The following is a 21,479-nucleotide window of genomic DNA, read 5'->3' on the forward strand; positions in this document are numbered from 1 at the left end:
GTGGTCTGGATATCTACCGCCGGACGCCGGCGGCTATTCATCGTCACGTACATGCAAGGTACTCACCAACAAAGCGTTCCAACAGTTCCAACACGATAGACATGGATGCGATAGGGCAGAACAGCGGTTACATGATCCTTTTTTCCTTGGCTTTATTCCAACCAGGCTCGCGGTGGGGACTGGAAATTCTTCCTTGCCACTCCTGCAGAATGCTGCCATGGCTGCTTCCAAATCGAAGAGCTGCGAAATTGCGGTTGGCTGATTCAAGCCTACAGCCTGATGCTGCACTCTGCCACTTATCGCTTCGTCCTTCCACTCCCTCGAGTCTGTCCAAAGTCTTTGTCTTTTCTTTTTTTTTCAAGTTTTCCATGCCATCTTTGTGAGTGCTACTCGTCCATGTCCGTTAGCCTTCGTCTTTTCAATTACGATGTCGAGACCGGCTGGGATACTCTCGGGCTTTTTTTTGCCTGTTATTTCTCTTCGCCTCTCTAGGGCAGAGTATCGACTGTTACAATTACAAAGGAATTGTGTGGAGCAATCAGACACAATGCGAGGGATCCGATGCTTGTTGCTCAGCAGGTGACAAGTGCCTACCGAATCGACTCTGTCAAAGTGCCAAAAGCGCCAGAAACATCTTGATCCGTGGAACTTGCTTGGATCATCCATGGTCTACAAATTGCGCACAGATTTGTGCCTTTGGTGAGTTGGTTGTTGTCGCATGAGCCCAGCCACACCAATTACATCTCACTAACAACCATACCTTCTCATCAGAGGAGTCAAATGTAAATACAGGCTTGACAGATGGCGTTTTTCCACGGGTAGAAATTTGTGACGAGAGCACGGGAAAATACTGCTGTCGAGATGGGGAGAGTAGTTGCTGCGATAGCCCTTTGCGGGTGTATTATCTCGACACCAACGGGACTATACTCGAATCCGCCCCAACTTCGACTACTTCAGCCAGCACAACTGCTGCCACAACAACATCTTCATCCAGCTCAGAGACGACCTCCAGTAGCCCAGCTACCACGACCTCCGGTACTTTAGCTTCGAGTACCAGCACTGCTGAACCAGCTCCCAGTATCGGCGAGTCCCTTACACTCAAAGTCAGACTTGGAGTTGGCATCCCGCTCGCTGCAGTTATTGCAGCCCTGGGAACCTGGAGTCTTCTCCGCCGAAAGAAGAATAACGAGAAGAGTGATGTCCAAGAACCGGTCAACAACATCCCGACTTCTTATTACGAGCCTCAAGATGGTTACAACACCACCAAAGCCCCAGCGTATCCATACCGACGAGAACCGAGTTATCGAAATCCAAGCCCGGATACAAGATATGAGATGCACGAGATGGGGCCGGGCTGGGATGATAGCCCACGGGAACTAATGGGATCGGAGGTGCGGGAGACACGGCAGCAACGATGAGACGGTCGATACCTCCCTAATCGCGAAAAGTGCATCTGCAGTCAGGTTGTACGAGGTGGCGTTCAGTTCAATTTGTGGGGGAGTTGGGCAGATTGAGAGGCGCAGTGTCGGGTAGCGCGTTGGCATGTCGAAAGGGGTGAATTTGTCTCGGAGGCGACGCGAGGATTTGTTAACGTACCTATTTCATGCTTAATGTCGGTGGGATAATATGGTGCTTGGAGAACCACAAAGATACCTAATGACTCGCTATTCCCTATCTCAGTAGATATACGTACCTTACGAGTAGATACCCCGTGTTGATGAATCTGGTTCTCTCTAGAAACTTGCCCGGCCTCTTCCTAGATTTCCAATTCAGCCACCCTCCTTCCTTCCTCGACAAGTTCCCTAGGCTGAGCGGCATGCTGGTACGAGTACTTTCCTGCAGGATAGACCGCTCCCATCCTCCTCACGAGTACCTGCAGTGGCCGGAGAAGTCGCCAGTGAATCCGACACTTAATCGAAGGCAACCAACAGGTTTAAAGCCAATCGCCGAGTATCCTTGTTAGTCCCACTCTTTTCGCCCGCCCCCTTCCTCGTTGCACTCTGGAGTACGGTCCCCGTACCCGGCAAATCCTTCGAGTTTCGGTTGCCTGGAGTACCTGCAGCATATGCTTACCTACGTTGACTAAAGACGCTAAGCAATTGCTTTCCACCTGTAAGGTACAAGTGTGTATCGTATCAGAAACTTGACTCTCTTTCTTATCAAGTACACGAGTACTTGGAAAGTGGAATTTGTACATTTTTCAACAACCCCGTACGAAATTGAGATCTGGGGGCTGATGAAATTCTTCCCAATGTGTCTGAGGGGCCGTGTTACCCTGGCCCTTTTGTATCTGCTTGCAACCGATGCACCGATGCACCAACAGGCCTTCAAGCTAGGAAGGCCGAACCAACAGCATTGTAGCCCACGCCGGCTCGTTGCCCAATAACGGTTCCGATGCAGGTACGGAGAGCATTGGGCTGAAACCGCCCAGACGGAGCCTGACGCTGTTAAAGCTGCGGTCAACTGAAGCTTCTCGTTGTACCATGTCCCTAGGTGCCTACCCGCACTTGAACCCTTCATCTCTGTGCCAGCGGCGCTTTGTTAAAAACAGCGAATGGTAGAAAGAGAAAGCTCAGCGAAAAAGTTGTTTCCCTAAAAGTTTTCTGTTAGACTCCGAAGTAGTCTCGTACCTAGAGGTAAGCGGGGGCACATCGATGTTCACTCGTATGGCTGATGTAGTTAGTAGGCTGCGAAATGATTATTGTTAGATTGGTTAACGATTGTGAGGTTCCTATTTCTAGGAACGTCATGTGAGCATTGTACCTTCGACAGCCAAGTTTCCGACGCACTAATAGTAGCTAGAGCTCAATCACCACCTTATCGACATACCATCCCAAGAAGTCAGATTATCGAGAATTGGCTATGTTTTCTCTGCTTCTTTCTCGCTGAACTACTATAATATGGACCAACTCGCGATCCAAAGTGAAGTCTTGCCGTCTCACTTCGGATTTTCAGCTTGTACGTCATCAGCAACTTCACACCACCTGCAATAAGCATTGACCTTATGACACGAGAGTGTAGTAACCATGTGCCGGGCGATTGTTTACATCATTTCCATGCTTCGTTCATCAGTTGCATTGAAACACTTCCGCACTTACTGCCTAGTATGCTGTGTCTTACGCTCTATGGCACCGAGGCAACGTCACCAGCTCCAAGCCGGAGGAAGCGTAATTCCAACCCTTTGACTACAGAAAGCGTTAGATTATTTCCGGTTGCGCGTAATGTTTCTCACAGCTGATATCACGTTTGCAGACAGGATCGACTGCATCCGAATAATTTTCGTTCATTTCTCTCGTTGACCTTAGGTAAGGTAGGCCAAAAAGGTCTGGTATTAGTGTGGATTACAGTGATATCTTGTACTGGTATTTGCACAGCATGCGAGAGCTTAAAGCCGGAATGACTCCTGACCATGGTTCTAGATACAATGTTGTGGTGCTCGCGTCATTCGCTGCATCGGCCGTCCATTCCTGGACATTCTGCCGAACCTCGAAAAGGGATGGAATCTTGAGAGCCTATGCAGATTGCACTAGTCTTCAACTAACTTACACTCAAGACAACATTCAGGGTTGTGTTACTGGCTTTTAGGATAAGATCATCGCGAAGAGTGCATCGCCATCAAAGAATTCGTTATCCACCAGCGAGCAGTTCAGTCGAGGTAACTGGTGGCAAAAGTTTCATTGTACTTAACTATTGAGAACAAGCCGCCTGGTTCGCGTAGTGAATTCTTACATGTTGGGGTTTCCAAGAAAACGACGTGTGACGTGGCCAATTCATCTCGCGACAGCCTCCCATTGAGGTGAGAACCATTCGTCTAAACTTCTCAAGATCACAAACTCCTAGCCTCAAGGCTGGCCAGACTCCAATTGGAACGTATGAAATTTCAGGCTTTCTTGCTTCTTGCAGCTGGCGAAGGATGTTTTGCCGGTCTCCACGAACCGGTGGGACGTAGTTGGTCACTGGCTCAAACACATTCGAGTCAAGGCGAAGATGACTGGAGGGTAGGTACCATCTGTAAAGCATAGCAAGGAAGACATCAGGTAGACTAAGTCTACTAGTACGTCTGTGACACAATCAATCCCTCTCGTTAAGAACACGATAACGGTAGTTGAAAACAACCGTGCAATCGCATGAAAGTTTCGGACATCCGGCTGACAGCACTGCGCGCGTAGAGGCCTTCGCGTATGTCTATCACCGATTCAACGATGAACGGAACCGAGGCATTTCTTCGCATAACGTACATCAGATGAAGTGCAGCACCATTTTCAACGGTTCTGGAACCTATGCGGAGCGTTCGGCAAGGATTTGGGCCAAGTTGCCGGCGGTCACCGTCATACACGACGGACAAAACATGCGGGGTGATTAGACCGTGCAATCTTCATCCACAACACCAAAGATCTCTCTACTCGTTAAGAAGCGTGTGTTGATGAATGGGTTTCGCTTTGGACACAAGTGTAAGAAGGTTCAGTGCTGACAAAGTCACCTCACGCAATGCCAAATTCCTGACGTTCAGCTAAAGGCATCCAACCATTCGTCAATACTAATTCTCCTTCGCGGACGGAGATTTTTTGATTCCGCAGGGAAACTGATATTTGCCATGTTGAAAGTCAACGTATCTTACAGCTCTGGATGTTTAGTTTGAACTGTTCGGGAAGAACACTATAAGATTTCTCCGAGGCCTAAGGTCCAAAATGAAAATTCTGATCAGTCGATCTACCGGGTTTTCAGGACAGACCTACATTCCGGCGGGCGAATCGTGAGGCTTATGTCGAATGTTCAGATGATCGGTGTGCAGGCCACCTATCATCGCCTGTTTTGGACAAAATACCGAAAACTGCCTCTACTAGCAGCAGAAATATGATGTCACGGAGACGGACTCAGGAAAAATTCGACGGGAAACAAAGTTTTGTCAGTCAAACGGCCATCATCTGAAGGCAATCCTCTCCGTCACCCACTTCCCAGCCGAGGGACCCCCATGATGGCACACGATAGGTGTTCTGCAACCCGATTGGAGAACTTTGACTAAGTGATCGAGTTCTTTGTGGGTGCTGCGGAGATAGTGCCCAAACAAGACCCCTCGGCACCTTCAGACGTTCAGCCGGTCTAGATAGGCCGGCATGTCATCATAGCAAGCGACGTCAGTATCCCGCCGGTCCGGAACCGCTCGGGCAAGGCTAGTTTTGAAAGCTCCGATTCATCAATAACTTTACCAAAAGAGATCAAGTCCTGTGAGAAAAGATCGAGACATAAGCTTGATCGGCACTGTCACTTCAACTGGGGTCATCCATTGCCCGCTTTCCACGACTGCGGACACCCGAAAACATCGCTCCGAAAAAGAGATATATAGGTTCAAGCCTGCCCGCTCCATAACTAAATGTGTTCCAATTCATAACACACACAAACACTCATAACAACCATGAAGACTACCTCAGCCGCTGCACTTGCCCTTATTCTGGGATGGACCCAAGTTCTCGCCAGACCAGTGAATGACCCAAACATCGATATCCGCGATGCGACCACCAACACTTCACCCGTTGCGGTTGAATCGCGACCATTGGAGCCTGACCGCCAAGCACTGAACCCATTCTTAGGCGACGACATGAACTCCATCAAGAACGACAACCCCGACCCGAAGACCAAGATTTATCCCAAAAGGTCGGAGAAGGACGCACCCTACTCCAGATCCGAGAGAGACCTGAAGGCCAGCATTTACATCCCGAAGACCTTTTCCGCATCATCAAACAAACAGCCAGTTATTCTAGTCCCGGGCACCGCTGCGATGGCTGGTACGACGTATCGTGCGAATCTCGGCCCTCTTCTAGCCAAGTCCGACTTTGCCGACCCGCTCTGGGTTAACATTCCAGATGCCTCGCTGGACGATGCTCAGGAGAATTCGGAATATGTTGCCTACGCCATCAACTACGTGCAAGACATGACTGGCAAGAAGCCAGCTGTCGTCGCTTGGAGTCAAGGAAACCTCAACGTACAATGGGCATTGAAGTATTGGCCCAGCACCAGGGAAGCCGTGACCGATCTTGTTTCAATGAGCCCCGACTTTCACGGAACCAAGGAGGCATTCGCGGCTTGCAAGACTCCGGCAGCTATCATTGGCTGCACTCCCAGCGTCTACCAACAGATGTATGATTCTAAGTTCGTCCAGACACTCCGTGCAAACGGTGGTGACAGTGCCTATGGTAAGTTTACAAGCTCTCAATGCGTTTGATTCAACTACATGTATCTGACTGGATGTACCTAGTTCCCACAACTTCTCTCTTCAGTGCAACAGATGAGGTTGTTCAACCGCAGTCGGGTCCGATCGCTTCAGCCATTCTAAAGGACGGCAATGGCGTCGAAGTCAGCAACATCGAGGTCCAGAAAGCTTGTCCCGCCACACCCGCCGGCGGCGAAGTCACTCATGAAGGCATGCTTTACAACTCACTGGCATTCGCTCTTCTGAGAGACGCCCTTACCAATGACGGGCCTGGCAAGCTCGAACGCATCGATAAGAAGATCTGCGCCGACCCTGCTGCTGGCAAGCTTGACGCCCTCGAGATCAAGGCGACGGAGGCCGTCTTGGTTGACGCCGGGGCGAACGTGCTTGCTTACCCCAACAAGGTCAAGCGTGAGCCCGCTATCAAGGACTACGCCAAGGTCTAAGCATTTTCAATAACACCATTGTCAGCGGCCTGGTGTGTAGTATCCTTGTAAATTATTTGTACATTTGTCAACAGAACTAGTAACGATACATGAGCAAGCGAGCGAACGAGCGAAATGGCGTGTATGCATTTTCATGGATTCAGCGTTGGATTGTGCATTAGAAAATAAAAACTTGTGTTTGGTGCTTTAAAATCAGTTGAGGAGGGGTTTGAACTGGTCTATAGGATGCGTCTTGCAATGTGACAGCTTCACTCACCCTCTCTTCTCCAACACTGCTAGCTCTTAGGACGAGACTGACGTCTCAAATCATACAGTTGAGAGCGGGTCAATACGTTCACTTAAGCCAGTGCCAGACTGGTTGCAGAAATTCCTTTATATTGACGGGACGAGAGAATGTGATGGAGTGTAGGAAGTGTCTGAGAAAACAATCTTCCGGGGTAATGTCAGCCACTCGGCCCATTCATCTCCCAGATACTGGCAGATTACCTGTAAAAGGTATGCCCCTGAATCGCCAATCTGCCAAAGGTCCCGCGCCAGATGTAAAATAGCAGCATAGTAAGCCAGTACAGCTATCGCTTCAGGCTTTCTTTCGGCTAGCTTTCGAGTGTAGTCCTCTGAGACCATCAGCGACCAGGAAAAAACCATTTGAATGAGGTACTTTCGACCCAGAAATACCCTGGTGTCTAGATCATCTAGTGCGACTTGTATAAGGTCGACAGCGTGCATGTAGGTTTCCTTGTCAGCGGCCGAAATGTTCGGCGATGCAGATATCAAATCTAAGATGCTATCACAATCGGGACCGACACCTTTCAGCCGACTCAACCCCAGACCCCACGACATCAGAGGGACAAGCTCCGAGGTCTTGAGCAATGCCCAGGCGCGACTGACAATCACCCTCACGCCTCTACGGATCCTGGCAAAGTTGACGTAGCAGTCAATGAACGGATCCAAAATGGTGCTACGGAACGCAAGTGCGTCGACACAGAGATGACGGCCGAGGATGGCCGAGAACAGGACCAGAGGGACGCAGCTGGGCTCGTCTATTCGCGCCTTTTGGGCGTTGAATAATGAAATTGCTCTTGTCTGTAGCTGGACTGCGTCGTGTAAAAATTCATTTGCGTTTTCTGGCTCGAGGATCGACATATGCCGAGCAGACAGGGCGAGGATCTCGTGCATGAGGTACGGGGCGTCGGACCCTGTCTTGAGGATGAGCTGGGTGTTTCGTTCGATGAGACTGTGGTCGAGCTCCGGCACGGCGAGTACAAGAGAGAAGTGCACTAAGAATCTCATGTGTGCCATATTGATCATGTTGTCCGATAGACTGGGAGCGGGCTGGCCCATGTCGTTGCCGGCATACACTATCAGGTGGCCCAAGTCTGGAGTCGGGATGACAGCGGGGCTCCTCCCGGTCGGAGATCCATACGGCGAATCCGGCTTCGAGGTCCCGGCGTCTGATAGTACGCAATCGGGCATGGATTCATCGCCACGCGTAGAACTTGCTACAGACCCGGGATCTGCAGCATTTGGGAATACGCATGTACGGTCCACCATCGCGCAGTTGACGCATCTTGGGCGAGTCTCATCGCACTGCTCATCCGATTAGTCGATGTCTTCAGCCTTACAACACCAGTATGCGGGTACGCGGAACGAATGCCGTATACGTGGAAACGGATACGTCCAGCTTACCTTCATGTGGCGTCGCTTGCACTCGGCACACCCCTTCCGAGACTTCCTATGGGAGCGTCTGTACATGGTTGGCCGTTGGCTACACCGATATAAGCTTGTCGGCTCGAGTACGTGTAAGTTTGATACACACCCCTTGGAACCCGTAGCTGCCGAATGCTGCAAAAGTCGAAGCGCGCCAGGTCGATTCTGTTGTCAACGGTGGGAAAACATAAAGGTGACCGACCATTGAGGTTTTTCCACTTGACTGAGGGAGGACTTAACTTTGCCGAAAAACAAACTTTTAAGAATCCACACGGCTAGCTAGGCATACTCGCACATTTTCTCTAAGCCATGATGCTTTACGTACGTGGACCTCAGCCGCGATATGTTTCCCTAGCTGCGCCGGGTTTCATGGGTGATCCGTGGACATATTATTAGTTTGTCCGACTTTAGGCTTAGTTTCGCCCCCCTTAAAGGCTTTGCGATACGTGTATTCGGAGACCGCCGGACCAATCGTTGGCAATTTTTAGCGTATGACCCACCCGCGGAATACGTGTATTCGCATCTATCTCGGACCTCTTGCCATCATAGACTCCCAAGGCTGATTTTCAGATTTGATTCTAGAAGAGACCAAGGACAGTAGAAGGACAGCAGGTAACCGTAGTATGGTACGTGCATACTCTTTACCTGTACTCTTTACAGTCTACATAATGCCGGTAAAGATCTTTGCCGCGTCCCATACCCCATCAGCCCTAACATAGCTGAAGGAAGTCTTAGGCCGGCCGAATTGAGTGATGAACACAATCGCCGGGGCTTTTGGTTCACTGCCACATCATCTCTTTTACCTTGAACAAGAGGTGGGCAGAGGATTCCTGGCTTTCTCCCTTCCATCAGCAATGCCACGATTATTAATCAGACAAAGCTTGACTTCAAGCACGCCCACATTCGCTTGACGGTAGCGGTCAAGATCAAATGGTGGACATTCATACTACTTGTCTAAAAGGAAGATCGTGTTTAAAGCGCGGGATTGCGAGGCCTGAGTCCTGGGGCTTTGGTTTTCTCTCAAAATCTGCATGTTACGATCTAAGCTTGTCATTTGACCTCAAGAAACCAATTACTTCCTTAACCTCGGATCACTGATACGATGTAACGAATAGGATGGGGCAGGAAAATTCTGCCTCGATTCTCAATGGAATCTCTTGGTGTGGCCACTTTTACCCTGACAAAACTCGTGACAAGACGAATCATCAAATATCAGGACAATCATCTACCTTACCCCCCTTTCGGAACATAATTTCGCACCTGAAATGATAGTTGTTTTTTCCTTAGCCCCTCATTAACTCATAGACTTCGCAATTGAGACTCAGCCTCATAAGCATCTCGAGAGCATTTCCTGCAAATTTAAGCGCGTGAAGTCATTAAGGCTTGACAAAGGACCCTCACTTCCCAACAGGGAGCCTGGCAACTTACGAACATGCTACTTGTACCTGTGACACTAGAACCATAGGCTCTCGGATAATGGAACTCGATAAGAAGTCGACCAGTAGGCCCCTTCTTTGAAAAGCTGCTCCCTGCATGTCAGCAAGCCGTTCTGGCGCAATTTCAAATGCGAGCCAATCGCTGTTGGTTCCAGAAGCGAAAGGACTGCCCAGCCAGCACTTCCAGGCATTTCGCAAGGCGGATCTTTCGTCAGTTCATCATTATCCAATAAGAGGTTCACATTTCAAGACAGTCAATGATGATAGTCAGGCTCGACAATAAGGGGTGAGCAAAAACTCCTGCACCCTGAAACTCTTCTGGAAGCCCGCTCCCTTCTTCTCTGCTACTTGCGCAAACATGGGGAAATTGCCAACCTTTCTGAAGAGGAATATAGATCTTAAAATATGAATCAAATCAAAGATTGTGGAGAGCGTGGATAGAATGTGAGTTATAATTCTCAAGAGACTAATAAGAGGTAACTGACATGAGGTACAGATACCTATTGGGAGTATCGTTACGAAACCTTGAGGATGAAGATGGCACATGAACTAAGGTACTTTAGCTAGAAATCGGCAACTTAACTGTGTTCTCGTGCAACCATTTAAGGTTCCATCTAATAAAGACCTGTGCTCTGCCCCTGTGGCCCAATGCCCGTTCTTCCCCACAGATTCCAGAAGGAAAGCCTTTGGCCGAACATTCACCAAGCCGATCAAAAGGGGAGAATGGAAGTCACAATTTCTAAGGTGAAACGATAACAATGATTTAACACTAGTAATAGGTAAGGAAAATAACGAATTTAGATGACATCAAAACTCCACAATGCCTGCGGCCCAGTGATTTCCAATCTCCATCGAATCCATAATCTTTAAGTCCCATTGGACTGTTTCTCCCAATGTTGTCCCTAGCCAGTTTCCATAGCGTTCCCACACGAAATACAAATAAGACTTGTTACAACTCACTCATAACAACTAGTAATAGTAAGGAGATTGCAGAATTGTGGTTCTGATCACCCTTGTGTCCCGTGTTGACCACCATGTTCTCTGTGTATATCCTCCCATCAGGTCATATTCCTCGACTCATACAAGTACAAACCGTATCCTCATAAAGGCGCCCCCATTATATCTTGAACGATATCTCCATGGTAAACACAAACAATCTAATAAACACTTCTCACTCGTCTTCATGTCTTCGTAGTATGATGATGCCCATAACTCTTTCTCTCTCTGTATCTCTCCGAATATCATGCGCTGCTCGGTCTCTAATTGCTCCAGTCGAATCCGACGCAGAGCTTGCTCTTCTTGCACACAGCCTTAGTGAGGGTCTGTATGCTACCGCTGCTCAACAACTCAAGGACCTGCATGTTGGCCTCGAATTCGCGAGTGATGAAGTTACGGATCTCGATAGCGACAAGCGAGTCGAGCGGGTAGTGCGACAAGCTGCGGGTGACATCAAGCTCCTCAATCTCCATCATGAGGACGGCGGCGATCTTCTCAACCAGGCCGCGGCATACAACCTCCATGGCCTCTGTCTCGCTGCGCGACGCCTTGAGGGCGGCGTTGAGTGAAACGGCGCCATTGGCACCGGCCTCGGCGGCAGCAAGCTCCTCGGCAGCCAGGCGCAGAGCCTTGAACTTGGCATCGGGAGTCCAGAAGGGCTGGATGCTGGGCGTGATGCGCATACCAGTGATGACGTGCTGGTTGCAGACGGAAGTCTTGTTCGAGATAGATGCGCCGATGAGAGCGAGCACCTCAGCTTCACAAATGCTGTCAGATCCCAAGTTCTTGGCGACCTCAGCAGCACGCTCAGCACTACCATCTGCCAGGTAACCGGCATCAGAGACAGCGGTCAAGTCGAGCGAGGTAGCGGGCAGACCAAGGGCAAGGCGGTGTTGGACGAAGGCGTTGAGGAAGCAGTTGGCGGCAGCGTAGGCGGCTTGACCACGGTTGCCGACCGCACCGGCAGCGGAAGAAATGGCAATGAAGAAGTCAAGCTCAGTCTGGCGCTCCTTGAGGGCGTTGTGGAAGTTCCATGCACCCTGGACCTTGGACTCGGTAACCGAGGTATAGTCGTTGTAGGTCATTTGCTCGAACAAGACGTCCTAGTAGGTGTTAGTATAGACAACATGAGGTAGACACGGTGGATAACATACACGAAGGACCATGGCACCGTGGATGACACCACGGACGGGGGAAAGACCCTTGAGTCCAGTGTTGAACAATTGCTCAACGCTAGACTTGTCGGCGACGTTGCAAGGGCGAACGGTGATGTGAGCACCATCGTTGGCGGCCTCGTCAATGAGCTCCTTGACCTTGCCGGTCGCAGAGCCACTGCGGGACAGGAGAACAAGGTTCCTGGCGCCGTGAGCGATCATCCACCTGGACATGCTGCGGCCGAGACCACCGGTACCACCGATGAGGAGGTAGGTGGCATCAGGCTTCAGAAGTGCCTTGGCAGCCTTGGAGGGAGTAGCCATGACGACGTCCTCAGCATGAGGAACAACGACCAACTTGCCAGGACCCTGGGTGGATTGAAGCGTCTTGAAGGCTGTCTCCATGCAAGAAACGGGGAAGACAGTGGCAGGGTCGATGGGTCGAAGTTGGTCGTCGGCGAGAAGCTTGGAAACATCAGCGACGAGTCTCTCCATGATCTTAGGCCTCTCGGCGGCAAGACCGAAGATGTCAACGCTCAGGAAAGAAGCGTTGCTGTCAGACTGGCCCATGTCGAGGCGGGTAGCGCGAGAGCCATCCTTCCTGCGAACATCAACGAGGCAACCGAAGCGGCTGAGGCAAGCCCAGCTTTCTCTCAGGGCATCAGCGCCGGGGAGAGTGTTAAGAACGACGTCAACACCCTCATCGTTGGTTGCACGTCTGACGGCAGCTCTCCAGGTGGTGTTGCGGCTGTAGAAGATGTGGTCCTCAGGAACGTTGTAGTGCTGCATAAGAAGCTTCTTCTTGGCGGCGGTGCTCACGGTGACGAAAATCTCAGCACCGATCATCTTGGCGAGGCAGACGGAAGCCTGTCCAATACCACCACCGGCAGAGTGAACCAGGATGCGCTGGCCCTCACGGAGGCGAGCCTGCTCCACCAAGCTGTAATAGGCAGTGCAGTAGGCCAAGGGAAGGGTCGAAGCATCCTCGAAAGACATCTTGGAGGGCATAGCCATGACGTTGGCAGCGGTGGTGCGAGTGCGGGTAGCATAGGCACCGTGGCTGATGGTGAGGGCGGCAATGCGGTCACCGGCCTTGTGGGCCTTGACAGCGGAGCCAACTCTGGTAATGATACCTGAAGCCTCGACACCCAGAGCATGCTTGTCAGCCTCGGGGATCTGGCCCTTGGCAATCATGACATCGCGGAGGTTCATGCCAACAGCCTTTACGTCAAACTCAACCTCATTGTCACCAAGAGGCTGAGTGGCAGCAACGTCGTCGACGAAGTGCACCGTCTCGATGGCACCGGGGGTGGAGAACTCCATCTTGAGGCATCGGTTATCTTTGCCGAAGGGCTGCATCTCAACAACGCTGGGGTTGGTCTCGCGGTGGACAAACTCGTTCATCTCCTCATCGTGAACAATGCGAGGGGTGGAGAGCTTGCCAGATCGCTCCATGAACTCAAGTTCGCTAGTGGACGAGGCACTGGCACCGAAGGCGAGCTTGAAGATCTCGAAGATGACAGCAGCAGAATCATCCTCGTCGAGCTGGTTGTTATCATCCAAATCAAGAGTTGCAAAAGGCAGAACTGTCTCAGAGCGAACGGTTCTGCTAAGGCCGATGATCATGTTGGACTCGGGAGAAGTGGCCTTGTCGTAGGCACCACGGACAACCCACAAGCAGCCTTGGACACCCGCAAGCATACCACGGACCTCAGCGAACTGCTCCTTGGTAGGGTTGGCAAGGAAAGGTTGCTCAATCTCAGTGAGGACGACAGTAAGCTTGCCCTCAGTGTTGACTTCGTGCATGGTACCCATCTCAGGCAGTCTGGAAGTTGCACTGGCCAGAGCAATTGCGAGGCCATTTGCCAACATCTGCTGAGAGTTGGAGTCGCCATGAATGATGGCAACGTCAACGTCCGGCAAAGGAGCGTCGACCTTCACGCCGGAGGCCCCGTTGATTTTAGTCTTGGACTTGCCAGACAGGGACTTCAGGGTTCCAATCTCCTCCCACTCAAGCTTGTAGCAAAGCTCGCGGGCAGGGTTGCTAGCCAGCTCAGTCTCTCCGTCGATGATCGGAGAAACGGTGAGCTCATCAATCTCGATGACCAGATCGTTGGCTTCCGAGGTAGCGAAGACGGAAACCTTGGTAGAGCGGGCCTCGGCGGGGAAGTCAGCCTTGCAGTACGCCTTAAGAGTACTGCCGGCCTCCTTGGTGAGGGTGGTGATATCGCGAGAAATGGACATGCGACCGATGGAAGAAGGGAGGTAGACAGTGTTGATGTCAGTGCGGCCAGCGCCGAGGATGGGCCAGTACATCTCAATGACCGACTCCAAAAAGGTAGGGTGGAGAACAGAGCTGGTCTGGTAGTGGTTGGGCATATCGGCCGCAACATCGAAGGACGAAATGATACCAGTGGAGTACTTGTTCGACGCCTTGCAGTCCTTAATGCACTGGAAAGAGGGTCCGTAGCCAACACCAAGCTCAGTCAAGCGGTCGTACATGTCGTTCTCGGCGACAGCAACAGAGTCAGGTCCCTCGCTGGCCTTCATGGTAGCCTCAGCTCCGCGAAGGGCGGCAAGTTTCTGCTCTTTGCCATCAACCTCATTGGTCTCAGTGCCGTGGAGAGCGATGAGACCAACGCAGTGCTCCGTCCAACCACTGCCGTGCGACCAAGAGCAAATACGGAATTCCTTCCAGGTCTCGGAGGCAGTCAGATTGGTCTCCTGGTGAGGGCGCAGATTGATGGTCATCTCGACATCAGCATCGTGCAGAGCCAACGGCTTGACGACGGACACATCTCGCAACTCGTACTTCTCGAATGAGATCTCCTTGCGCTGAGCCCACTGAGCGGAAGCCTCCAAAGCCATGCCGATGAAGGCAGAGATGGGGAAGATTGTCACCGACTGAATCGCGTGGTGGCGAAGCCAAGGAAGGTCATCCAAGTGAACAATGTTTCTCCACGTTGGCTCGAGATCGCTGGAGTAGATGGCCTCCAGACCGATCAAGTCGTTTCTGGGCGACTTGCGGTACTTGTGCATCTGAGTCATGCGGGACTCTTGCCAGTATTTGTTCTGATAGTTCCAGGCATAGCGGGGAAGATCAGTCAACAAAGACGGCTTCTTCTTCAGGTTGGGGAAGTTGACATTGTCCATGTTGAGAATGGCACCCTTGGTAATGAGGTTGCATGCCAGGTCCATTGCAGACTCGACGGCATCCTTCTTACGGACAAGGGGAGAGGCATAAGGCACCTTCATGGCGGCCTCTCCGACGTGCTTCAGGATCTGCTTGATGGGACCCTGGAGAGCAGAGTGGGGACCCAACTCGATGATCATGTTGACACCAGTCTTGTGCTCGCCAACAGGCTCCAACATGGTCTCGAGAGCCTCGGAGAAGCGCACAGGGCAGGTCAGGTTGTTGACCCAGTAATGTGCCTGGCACTCGAAGCCGTCGATCTGGTGTCCGTAGAGAGAAGAGTGGAAGCGGACATCGGTAGTCTGAGGGTGAGGGAGCTCAGAGATGGACTCGCGGTATTCCTTAGCGACAAGGTTCATGTGGTGCGAGTGGTAAGCAGTCTCGACTTGCAGGCGTCTGTTGAACATCTGCTTATCCTCGAGATTCTTCTCCAGCTCGCCGAGGGCTGCAGAATCACCAGAGATGGTCAAGCTGGAGGGACTGTTGTAGCAAGCAATTCTGACCTGTTGCTGCTTGAGAGCGTCGATCATGGGCTGGACTTCCTCCTTGGTTCCGCCAACGGCCATCATAGCTCCCTGGAGATCAGGGTTTCTCTGCTTCAGGATGGGGATGAGCCGGCCTCTGTGGTAGGCAATGGCCATAGCGGCCTCGAAGCCAATAATACCCGCAGCGTATGCGGCACCGATTTCACCAGATGAGTGACCAGCGACAGCCGCGGGGCGGATACCCCATGTGCGCAGGAGGTCAGTCAGTGCAAGCTGGACAGCACTGCAAGCCGGCTGAGAGATATGAGCCTCGGAAACCTTTGAAGACTCTTGATCCTTGCTGAGCTCCTCGATGAGTGACCACTCAGCACCCAACTTTCTCAGACACTCATCGGCTCTGTCGATGGCGGCAGTGTAGATAGGGTACTGGCCATACAATTCGCGACCCATGCCCCACCACTGAGCACCCTGACCGGTGAAGACGAAACCGATTCTCAGTGGCTCGGATTCCTTGCCGGGAATGACCTTGCCACTGTTGAGGGTCTCGATAAGTTCGAAGGAATCAGTTGCGGGAATAGCAACCCTCCATGGGAGCATGGAGCGGCGCGAGCCAAGAGTGTATGCGATGTTGTCCATGAGATCATTCTGGAAAATCTCAGGTCTCTGCTCAAGGTAGACAACAAGGTTCTTCATGACAGCACCGACAGAGTTCTTGTCGTTGGCAGACAAGACGTAGATCTTCTTGGTGCTCTTGGTCTTCTTGTTGTCGGGAGGAGGAAGGTTCTTGCTGTCCTTCTTGGGAGCGCCGGTGTGGGGCGCCTTCTCGAGAACAACGTGTGCGTTGGTGCCACCGAATCCGAAGTTGTTGACACTGATGTACTTCTTGTTCTTGGGGAAGGGCCTTTGGGTGGCAGGGACCTTCATGTTCCACTCCTTCCACGGAATCTTCTCATTGGGCTTCTTGAAGTCGTGGTTGGGGAGGAGGAATCCTCTCTCCAGCATCATGGTTGCCTTGATGATACCAGCAATACCAGACGCCGCTTCCAAGTGACCGATGTTCGACTTGACTGAGCCAATGAACAAGGGATCCTTAGTTGATCTGTTCTGGCCAATGACATTGTGAATGGCAGTGGCCTCAATCGGATCACCGACCTTGGTACCAGTGCCGTGGGCCTCGACGTAACCGCAGTCGTTGGGGTCAAGACCTGCGTTTCTGTAGATCTGCCTCATGAGCTTCTCTGTACAGGTTGTCAGTGAATGGTTTCATGAAAAACTGGATACAATGTTGCATACCCTGTGCTGCGCCACTGGGCATAGTAATACCAGGCGTCTTGCCATCCTGGTTGATGCCAGTGCCTCTGATGACGGCTCGGATTGAGTCATTATCTCTAATAGCCTGATCGAGGGGCTTCAGAATGATCATGCCACAACCTTCACCACGGCCGAAACCGGTACCGCGCTGGTCAAAGGCGATAGATCGGCCAGAGTCCGCGAGCAATCTACAGTCATTATGTCAGTACCGAAGAAACAGCGCGATGAAAAGCACACGAGCGTGCAGCGCGTGCTTACCTGCAAGAAGAGAAGGAAATCCAAAACTCAGGCAGCATGTTCAGATGGCAACCACCAACAATCGCTGAGGTTGACTCGCCTGCACGCAAACTCTGGCACGCCAAGTGGAGGGCGACCAAACTTGCTGAGCAAGCTGTGTCTGCTGTGAAACTCGGTCCCCTGAGATCGAAGAAATGTGAGAGTCTGTTGGACTGCATCGCATGGGCACATCCTAAACGGTATATTAGCGCAATTAAACGTCCGGGGTACAGGGATTATCCTCATACCTGTGGCCTGGTGCATGGGGATCGTGTCACTGTCCCTGAACAAGTGACTCTCGTACTCGGCGAAGCTGCCGCCGACAAAGACACCGACGTCTTTTCCAACAATCGTGTGCTTGGGAATACCGGCATTCTCGAGAGCCTCGAATGTGCACTCAAGCAGAAGACGCTGCTGGGGATCCATGGAGATGGCCTCCTTCTCTGTCAAACCGAAGAAAGGGGCATCGAACGACGCCAGGTCGACGTCCAAGAAGTTGCCACCCTCTGCGTGGTAAGCTCCAGTCTTGCCCGGGTTCGGGTGGTAGAATGCCTCATGGTTGAAGCGCTCCTTGGGCACGGGAGTGAAGCCGGTTCTGGCGCGGGAGCACAGCTCCCAGAACTCGGCGGGGCTGGAGACGCTGCCGGGCATGCGGCAGGCCATACCGACGATGGCGATGGGCATCTGCTTCAAGCCAGCGTCGCTGCCGCCGACGGGGTTGGTGTAGCCCTGGCTCGTCGCATGAGCACTGGCGCTACCGTTCGAGTGGCCATTGGAGTGACCGTTTGTTGATTGTCCGTGGATGTTGAGGCCGACACCATCTAGGGGCCCCACGGACAGGCTAGTGAAGCCATCGGATGTGGTATCGGAGTGATCGATCGGGGTCATCATGACAGGACTTGCCGAAGGCGATGTCCCCGATGAGGAGTAGGACAGCACGCCGGGCGCCATGGTGAAGGGTGGAGGAGGGGGATTGGCGGAAGCCGCTTGTAAGTGTCGAATCTATTCGGCAAGCATTCGTCGAAAGCAACGAAGAAAGTGACAGCGAAGATTCCGGCGCTCTAGGCGTTCCTTACAATGATCAAAAGAAGAGAAGAATGCGGATGAGGAGGAGGAAGAAAACGAAGGGCGGACTGCGTGTGCTCTAGATAGAAGACTTGGGGCTTGGAAGAGGGCAGGCCGGATTGATATGGAAGTACGTACCAAGCCTCGTTGAGATGAGTGAGTGTGACGAAACTTCTTTCCTGGTCCTGGTTGGGATTCTTTGTAGGGTTTTTAGCTGATCAACGGCCATGGGGAAATATCACACTTGATGGTGCTCGCTCCGTCGCGAATAGGTTGACATGGAGGGGACTGGTTGGTGATCAGATCGCCAAGTCGGCCGGAGTTCCTCGCACAGACTAGCCTGTGTGATTTAGATTTGCCTGACGGTTAGGTAGATCATAGGGAAATCCCGAACGTGCATACTGGGCGCATGCCAGGAACGAAGATGGACCATTACGGAGAGGTGCCAGGGCACATCCGATGCCGGGTTGCCCATGTCGACCCGGAGCAGCGGAGCAGCGGCAGTCCCTGCTAACCACGACGTCGCCTCCCCCAGATTCGCCAGGGAGGACTGGTCAGCATCAGCACGAGGGATGTGACCCAGTGGCGGCCGAGGCGAGAAGCTTGTACCATGTCTATGGTTAATCTGGCCAAAAGCAAGTTCTCATGAACTGATTATGCGTAATGTGTGGGCAAATTGGTATATCCGTTCGTCATATTCGAGCATCACTGGAGAAGGATTAGGGATAAGCGGTCCATTGAGCGGCGAGAAGCAGTGCCGGCGGTTCAGTGGTCCAAGGGCGTGTTTCCACGTCCAATCGGTCATTTTGATTCGGAGACATGATCAACTGCAAGGCGGTTTGCCCTTGATTTGCTGGGTGCTGAATGGCACGAGGAGGTGCCTTAGTTTGTTTGCAGTTGAGCGGCACTGCCAGGTTGGTATGCAGTTCCTTGCAGAATGCAGAAGCCGGACGTTTGACTCGGACCAAGACATGGAAGCGCAATGAACACTCGAACCTCCCGGACGGGGGCCCGGTGGCGTGGTTCGGAGGTGAGGTGGTGAAGTCGTCGTCGACGTCGAGGGGAGTTGCCATGGTGTCTGCAGTGCTGCACCGGTACGCCGCACTAAACGGCTGGGGGCTCTCTTGGGGGTGGATCACTCCACTGGAGCATTGGACCATGAAGCAGCAGCAACGGCGAGCTGGGACATCAGGAGGTGGAGCAGCAGCATTGGAAGCAGCAAAGCCAAGCATAGCACGGCATGGCAACGCAGCACGCAATGTGCTCCGTGGACCTGGGAGACGAGGTCATTGCGGCGGTGGTCCCGACTCGGCCTAGCGGGCCGGAGTGGAGAACTTTGTTCCTGGTTATGTAAGCACTGTACGCCGCCATGATTGGCTCCCGGAGACTCAAGGAGGCTCATGGACTCGAGGAGGCTCTGTGAGGATTTTCCTTTGGGAGCGTGGGGAGCCATTTTGCGGCCGATGTCTGGAAGTTGCCGCTGCAGTGGCGACCCAGTAATCCAGTTCCAAGGGAGAACAAGAAGGATGGGATCCTGCAGCTTCTGGCTCCAGACTGACCATCTCGCCATCCCACTGAACGAGAAACACACAAAGAGACACTGAGAAGGAGGCAGAGCAGCTCTGAAAGCTGCCCGTAGAAGAGATGATGGGGCGGAGTGCATATTTCCCCCCATCTCCAGGCATCCGTCTGGTCCTATTTGCTGGGATTATCTGCGGGTTTTGTGGACTCTGCAGGACATTTTGCTGGAGAAACCCAACGTGGCGGAGCTTGTTTCTTCATCTGCTCTCATGTTTGGTTGGTCTGGTCATCGGCGCTCGTTTGTTGTTCGGTTTGGAAAAGAGTGTGTCTTGTGTCAAAAGCACCGACATTCGTGATAGCAGCGGCGGAGGTTGTCGAGGCGTTGCGCCTTGCGTCTGTTCTCTGCCCACTTTCGTCCCGATGACATGGTCAGGACCAGGGCAAAGGCCTATCGCATCACGCACATCAAGACCCTCAGCCAAGGTATGCGGTGCCGGTTCATGTACAGATGAATAAGAAATTAATCACGACCGTTCCAACGTTCTGTCTTACTGTAAGACAGCCCGACGAATGGGATTGAGTGGGCACCCAGCAGCAGCAGCAGCAGCAACAGCAGTATCCGTAACTGCACCTGCAATAATATCCGGCGGGCGAGACATCTGGGGAGAGAAGGAGGAAGAAAGCAGGGGTTGGCGGTACAGAGAAACGCGGCGGCAGATCCAAGCTGCAGAGAGTTCGCAGTGATTGCAGGTGGGAAATGCAGCCTTCGAACGGCACCATATGCAGGTGCTGGTGCAGGATCCCGAAAAAGGAATAGTCGGATCTATCGCCCGAATTGGCTTACCTTGGCTTTTTTTCGCCTGACCTGGCGATTAGGACTTGGGAGAAACGAGAGATGATGATTGAGAGGATGAAGTCAACGTAAGGTCGCGTCAGGTTGCACCGCATATGGCAATATCCACCTTATCGACTTATCGACCTATCGCATCTACCCTCCTTATCGTACTACGCTGTCTAAGACATTGTTCTGCTTACCCGTTTCCCTAGTCCACTCGTACCTCAGCCCAACTCCCTTAAACATTTCCACATCTCTCAGACACAACTAATTACACATCATCCTTCTCGACAAGGACAATAGTAACCGCTACTCCATCGAGTCAAGAGAGTTCGGTCTCGCATTCAATCTTCGACTCCCTATCCTAGCTCTACTCGTTGTCACTGGCAGAGAACCCAAGGCATGAAGGGTGTTTCTAAAACTGCTTCTGTCAGAAAGCTTTGGCAGCTTCCAAATCACAAGCGCGCCCTCCGTCGCACCTCCTTCCCGTGCCGTTGCACCATCAAAGCTCTTATTTGACACGCGCCAGCCACACTAGAGGCCTTGTCCCTGTAGCGCACCCGATTTGCGCAGGTAGTAATAGTCTGGCTCTACAGTCAACCTCAAGAAGGTACATCGGACATTGCTGCGCTGTAGTACGCTTCGTTTGTCAATGTGTACCCGAGTCCTGCCCACACTCGCTCACCACCCTGCGCGGTGCTCACTCACACAAGGATCACACACGAGAACTCTCATCCCCCCAATGTGTCCTGTTTCATCCCAGCCCATCTAACCACATCCCGTCAAGTCGTTCTGCAAGTCAGCGAACGGCCGTGTTCCAAGGAAACGCATCTTTGCAAAACAATG

The 21,479-nt window shown here is 52.2% G+C and overlaps 6 protein-coding genes across 6 annotated transcripts; 2 read left to right on the forward strand and 4 right to left on the reverse strand.

The window, feature by feature from the left end:
* Positions 1–727: 727 nt before the first annotated feature.
* Positions 728–1,597, reverse strand: BDP55DRAFT_655533 (uncharacterized protein). Its single transcript, XM_060574321.1, has one exon. It carries the CDS (start codon positions 1,220–1,222, stop codon positions 902–904), a length of 321 nt encoding a protein of 106 aa, XP_060432585.1. The 5' UTR covers positions 1,223–1,597; the 3' UTR covers positions 728–901.
* A 3,816-nt stretch (positions 1,598–5,413) lies between these two features.
* BDP55DRAFT_692077 (uncharacterized protein) lies at positions 5,414–6,654 on the forward strand (the record flags this gene model as incomplete). The annotated part of the gene is made up of 2 exons (XM_060577067.1): positions 5,414–6,191; positions 6,254–6,654. 2 exons carry the CDS (start codon positions 5,414–5,416, stop codon positions 6,652–6,654), a joined length of 1,179 nt encoding a protein of 392 aa, XP_060432586.1.
* A 181-nt stretch (positions 6,655–6,835) lies between these two features.
* On the reverse strand, positions 6,836–8,741 carry BDP55DRAFT_655536 (uncharacterized protein). The gene is made up of 2 exons (XM_060574322.1): positions 8,341–8,741; positions 6,836–8,241 (listed from the first exon to the last, which is right to left on the reverse strand). Exons 1-2 carry the CDS (start codon positions 8,404–8,406, stop codon positions 7,027–7,029), a joined length of 1,281 nt encoding a protein of 426 aa, XP_060432587.1. The 5' UTR covers positions 8,407–8,741; the 3' UTR covers positions 6,836–7,026.
* Positions 8,742–11,056: 2,315 nt separating this feature from the next.
* Positions 11,057–18,163, reverse strand: BDP55DRAFT_726251 (beta-ketoacyl synthase domain-containing protein; the record flags this gene model as incomplete). The annotated part of the gene is made up of 5 exons (XM_060579122.1): positions 11,057–11,896; positions 11,948–16,863; positions 16,919–17,124; positions 17,195–17,405; positions 17,461–18,163. The coding sequence occupies 5 exons, from the start codon at positions 18,161–18,163 to the stop codon at positions 11,057–11,059; spliced, it is 6,876 nt and encodes a 2,291-aa protein (XP_060432588.1).
* Positions 18,164–18,996: 833 nt separating this feature from the next.
* Positions 18,997–19,509, reverse strand: BDP55DRAFT_629433 (uncharacterized protein; the record flags this gene model as incomplete). The annotated part of the gene is made up of 1 exon (XM_060572020.1): positions 18,997–19,509. The coding sequence occupies one exon, from the start codon at positions 19,507–19,509 to the stop codon at positions 18,997–18,999; it is 513 nt and encodes a 170-aa protein (XP_060432589.1).
* A 224-nt stretch (positions 19,510–19,733) lies between these two features.
* On the forward strand, positions 19,734–20,517 carry BDP55DRAFT_33315 (uncharacterized protein). Its single transcript, XM_060566861.1, has one exon. It carries the CDS (start codon positions 19,922–19,924, stop codon positions 20,312–20,314), a length of 393 nt encoding a protein of 130 aa, XP_060432590.1. The 5' UTR covers positions 19,734–19,921; the 3' UTR covers positions 20,315–20,517.
* Positions 20,518–21,479: the final 962 nt, after the last annotated feature.

The sequence above is a fragment of the Colletotrichum godetiae genome (genome assembly GCF_030913485.1).
Source record: "Colletotrichum godetiae strain CBS 193.32 chromosome Unknown BDP55scaffold_10, whole genome shotgun sequence".
Taxonomy (NCBI): domain Eukaryota; kingdom Fungi; phylum Ascomycota; class Sordariomycetes; order Glomerellales; family Glomerellaceae; genus Colletotrichum; species Colletotrichum godetiae.

Excerpts from the sequence above, each read along its gene's own strand:
- BDP55DRAFT_655533 (XM_060574321.1), bottom strand. The coding sequence starts at position 1,222 with ATGTTGTTGACCGGTTCTTGGACATCACTCTTCTCGTTATTCTTCTTT.
- BDP55DRAFT_655536 (XM_060574322.1), bottom strand. The coding sequence starts at position 8,406 with ATGTACAGACGCTCCCATAGGAAGTCTCGGAAGGGGTGTGCCGAGTGC. Across the intron at positions 8,242-8,340 it reads GCAAGCGACGCCACATGAAG|TGCGATGAGACTCGCCCAAG; the intron begins GTAAGCTGGACG and ends TCGGATGAGCAG.
- BDP55DRAFT_33315 (XM_060566861.1), top strand. The coding sequence starts at position 19,922 with ATGATGGGGCGGAGTGCATATTTCCCCCCATCTCCAGGCATCCGTCTG.